This window comes from Sphaeramia orbicularis, chromosome 13 (genome assembly GCF_902148855.1).
Source record: "Sphaeramia orbicularis chromosome 13, fSphaOr1.1, whole genome shotgun sequence".
In the NCBI taxonomy this organism is placed as follows: Eukaryota; Metazoa; Chordata; class Actinopteri; order Kurtiformes; family Apogonidae; genus Sphaeramia; species Sphaeramia orbicularis.
This window is the reverse complement of record NC_043969.1, coordinates 10,235,279-10,238,666: the sequence shown is the minus strand read 5'-3', so window position 1 is coordinate 10,238,666 and position 3,388 is coordinate 10,235,279. Positions and strand designations below refer to the sequence as shown.

The following is a 3,388-nucleotide window of genomic DNA, read 5'->3' as shown; positions in this document are numbered from 1 at the left end:
AGTTATGACAAACCAAAACCTCTGCAGGTGCAGAGCTTCTGCATTGTTCACAGTTTAATATCTAATGCTTGTTGTTGTTTTTGTGATGTGTGTGTAGAGATATTTTGGAAAATGAAGGTTGTGTGGATGTTAAAGCAAAATCAATTAATCAGTCAATAAAAAACAGAGGGGAAAACCCCTGTTTGGAAAAATATCTATTTTAATGCAAACAGGGTATCAGCAAGGTTACTTCTGACAAAAATTAATGAGATTTTCCTTTACCGGGAGGAAATGTTCCATATGGAAGCACAATTTTAAAATGTGTGCTGCTACGTTTCTGAAGCAACTTATTCAGTTACATCTTATGTCAATTCCAGCAATTACTGTCATCCATGATGGAAAATATGGTTTTCTTCTGAATGCTTGCTTTCTTGTTGTTATTTACCAAGTGTGTAAAACTAAATGTACATTCACTGCATCAAACTCAGTTTAAGGTTTAATAACACTCTTGTGGCAGGACTGTTAACACCGGTCTATACTTTGTGACACTGTTCTGCCAGTTTCGCTGGTAGTAGAGAGGTTTGACAACAAAAACATAATTTGTGCTATTAAAAAAATCTGAGAAGAATTAGGTTAGTTTGGGGTCAGAGGAGGAGTGAGGACCAAAATGAAGCTAAAGCATAAGTATTTTAAAGTTGTAGTGCTGCTGATGCCACTGGCCCCGGGTCCCTTAGACCTACACTGGACATCTGTCTAAATATACTAAGTCTAGACCCTATAATAAGTGACTTGGTGGTCAATCTTTAAATTATTGCCCCATTAATAAGATCTCAGGCCAAATAGGGGCTTTGACTGACAGGTGACTTTCTGATATTTTTTTATATGTATATTTCTTCCTGACAAACTCAAATGTTCTAATCATTCATAATAAAACACCATCAATACCATCAAATTCATTTGTTTTATGATGAAATGTAGCTTTTTACCTAGTAAGTGCACTAGTTTTAAGCATTAGCTCACCAAAGTGTCACCAAATGTCTGAGTGACAGGTTTGTTTGTGTAGTGTATTTACTGTCCATAAAAGTTCCAAAAATACTCATGTTAGGTTCATATGAGTATGAATGAACCGGCTTAGGTTTAGACAGAAAATGAAAGTTGGTCAGTGTGCATTATTTGGTTGGCAGTGATTTCACAAACGTGTCCATGATGAAAATATTACAACAAATAAACAGAATGCCTTTTGAGTTGTTGATTTTGTTCATTTTTCACAATGTTAAAAAACCATAACCTCTGTTAACTGAATGAATTTGCTAACATTGACATTCTAGCTTTTATTTAGATCTAGCCTTTATTGACCTGACTTATGTTCCTATTGTTTGTGTAAATGAAGGTAGTACCTTCATGTGTCTGTGACAAACTGAGTTTGAAAACTTTTAGCCGAGTTCTGTGTAATATTTTGACCTCTGCTGAAATATCAGTGATATAGTGTATATAGCACTGTGTTCGTGGGAATGAAAAAAGAATTCCAAACTGCCTTTAACTGAATGCTCGTATATTTAGTAGAAACAGCGTGTGATGTATACACAAGCACTTTCATTTTTTCCTCTCATGTATGTTTTATTTCTTTTGTATGTGTTTTATGAATATATATTGAATGCTGCTGGGGTAAATTGCATTGTCAAATGTCAAATATGTCAAGGATGATATATTGTTCTGTTGAAGAAATGCAACAGGATGTAACACAGTCCCCAAGGTGAATGATTCTGTCTTACCCCAGTAGGTTAATGTACATTGTGCTACAACTAATTATTTTTACCTCAACTTTGTTGTACCAGAGGTGCCTATGTAGACCCATCACATCTATCTTAAAAGGTCCATATGTAATTAATATATGTTTTGCAAATCCACCCAGAATGACAACAAACCAGATTATTTTAATACTTGTTTAATGTTTTCAAAACATGTTTCTACAGTGTAGACATGACACATTGATTCAGTTAAAGGAAGATCAAATATAATGCAAGTTTTTGGGGTGTAATTTTCTTTAACTTTATTGACAATGAGTATTTTTCTGCATGGGCTACAAAGCATGACAGTCAGGACAAATTCATGACAGGAAGACTTTGTCTATCAGACTCTAACCTTGTTATTTGGGCAAGAGTCAGTACAAATAGTGGCAAAACTTCTCTAATAGTTAGCATAAAGCAGAAAGGCACTGAAAGTATTATAGTGGCTGTCATCACAGAGCATGCAGCCGGCAGGCAGGTTGACAGACACCTCATCTCCCTCGTTCAGCTCACGAGCAACAACAATTGATACAGAGTCTTCTTGGTCGTGGGTGTTCTGTTCACTGGCCCCAGCAACGGTCATTCCATTAACATGCAGTTGGGCACAGGCATGCAGTTGACTATTTTCACTACCAGCATCACTGTAGACGGTGACAGTGATGCTGTAGACTCCAGACACAGGAGCAGTGAAAACACCAGTGTCTACATCATAACCTTCTCCCATGTTGATGAAGACAGTTTCATACATGGCAGTTTGGTCAGAAGTGGACTTTGTAGTGCATCTAAAACCCTTGTATAGGCCAGCAGAGAAGGCGACCCTTTTTTCTGCATATGGAAAGAAGAGAAAACATGTTAGAAGTGTGACTAGCTTCTGCTTCTAAGATGCTTTGATGATCTGTGCCCATACCCTTAAAATCCATCAAAGCTTTCATGGTTTTTTCAGTTGCTTTCTCCAGATCATTCAAAGAGTTGTTGAAATGTGTCCTCATATCGTGCACCCTTTGCAGCATTAAACAGCAGGTACATGATGCCTGCTCTGAACACTCTAAATAAACACAAAAATAGACAGTTGAAGCAGTGGAAATAATTATACATATATAGAAACCCTCATTTTGCCCTGCATTAACAATCCCTTACGATTTTGAGGGGCCACGGTGGGTATGTTGCTCGGTTTAGGTCCATTCCAGCCAAACTGGGCATGTGCTGCAGCCAGCAGACTCAGGAAAACAACAGCTGGAAAAAAAAAGTGGAAAGACTATACAGCGCTAAACCCAGACAAAAAAACTGTATAATAACTGCGGTTGCTGTATTTTACAGGAAACAAACTGAACCATTGTTGAAATGTTTCTAGTCTCACCTCTGATCATGATGTGAAATGATGATGCCTTCAGATAAACGTTACACGACAGAAGATGTGTAGACTGATCAGGAAAGGAAGTGGCATGAATATATATCTGAGAGCCCCTCCCTTGCTAAAACTGGGATTTCTCCTTAGATTTTGCTCCTCCTTAACTTCTTTTTTTTTTTATTGTCCACCTGCATCATTGTCTGCTTTATTACTGGAAAACTGGAGCTGGCTTTCTTCATCGCAAAGCGCTTTCACTTTTTTAACAAACACAGAC

General features: G+C 37.4%; 1 protein-coding gene across 1 annotated transcript; it reads right to left on the bottom strand.

The window, feature by feature from the left end:
- Nucleotides 1-1,986: 1,986 nt before the first annotated feature.
- LOC115431232 (complement C1q-like protein 2) lies at nucleotides 1,987-3,157 on the bottom strand. The gene is made up of 4 exons (XM_030151464.1): nucleotides 3,124-3,157; nucleotides 2,904-2,999; nucleotides 2,674-2,811; nucleotides 1,987-2,591 (listed from the first exon to the last, which is right to left on the bottom strand). The coding sequence occupies exons 1-4, from the start codon at nucleotides 3,131-3,133 to the stop codon at nucleotides 2,167-2,169; spliced, it is 669 nt and encodes a 222-aa protein (XP_030007324.1). The 5' UTR covers nucleotides 3,134-3,157; the 3' UTR covers nucleotides 1,987-2,166.
- Between the last annotated feature and the right edge of the window lie 231 nt (nucleotides 3,158-3,388).

Coding starts and splice junctions, on each gene's coding strand:
- LOC115431232 (XM_030151464.1), bottom strand. Junction 2,812..2,903: donor CACCGTGGCCCCTCAAAATC/GTAAGGGATTGT, acceptor GTGTTTATTTAG/AGTGTTCAGAGCAGGCATCA. Junction 2,592..2,673: donor AGCTTTGATGGATTTTAAGG/GTATGGGCACAG, acceptor TTCCATATGCAG/AAAAAAGGGTCGCCTTCTCT.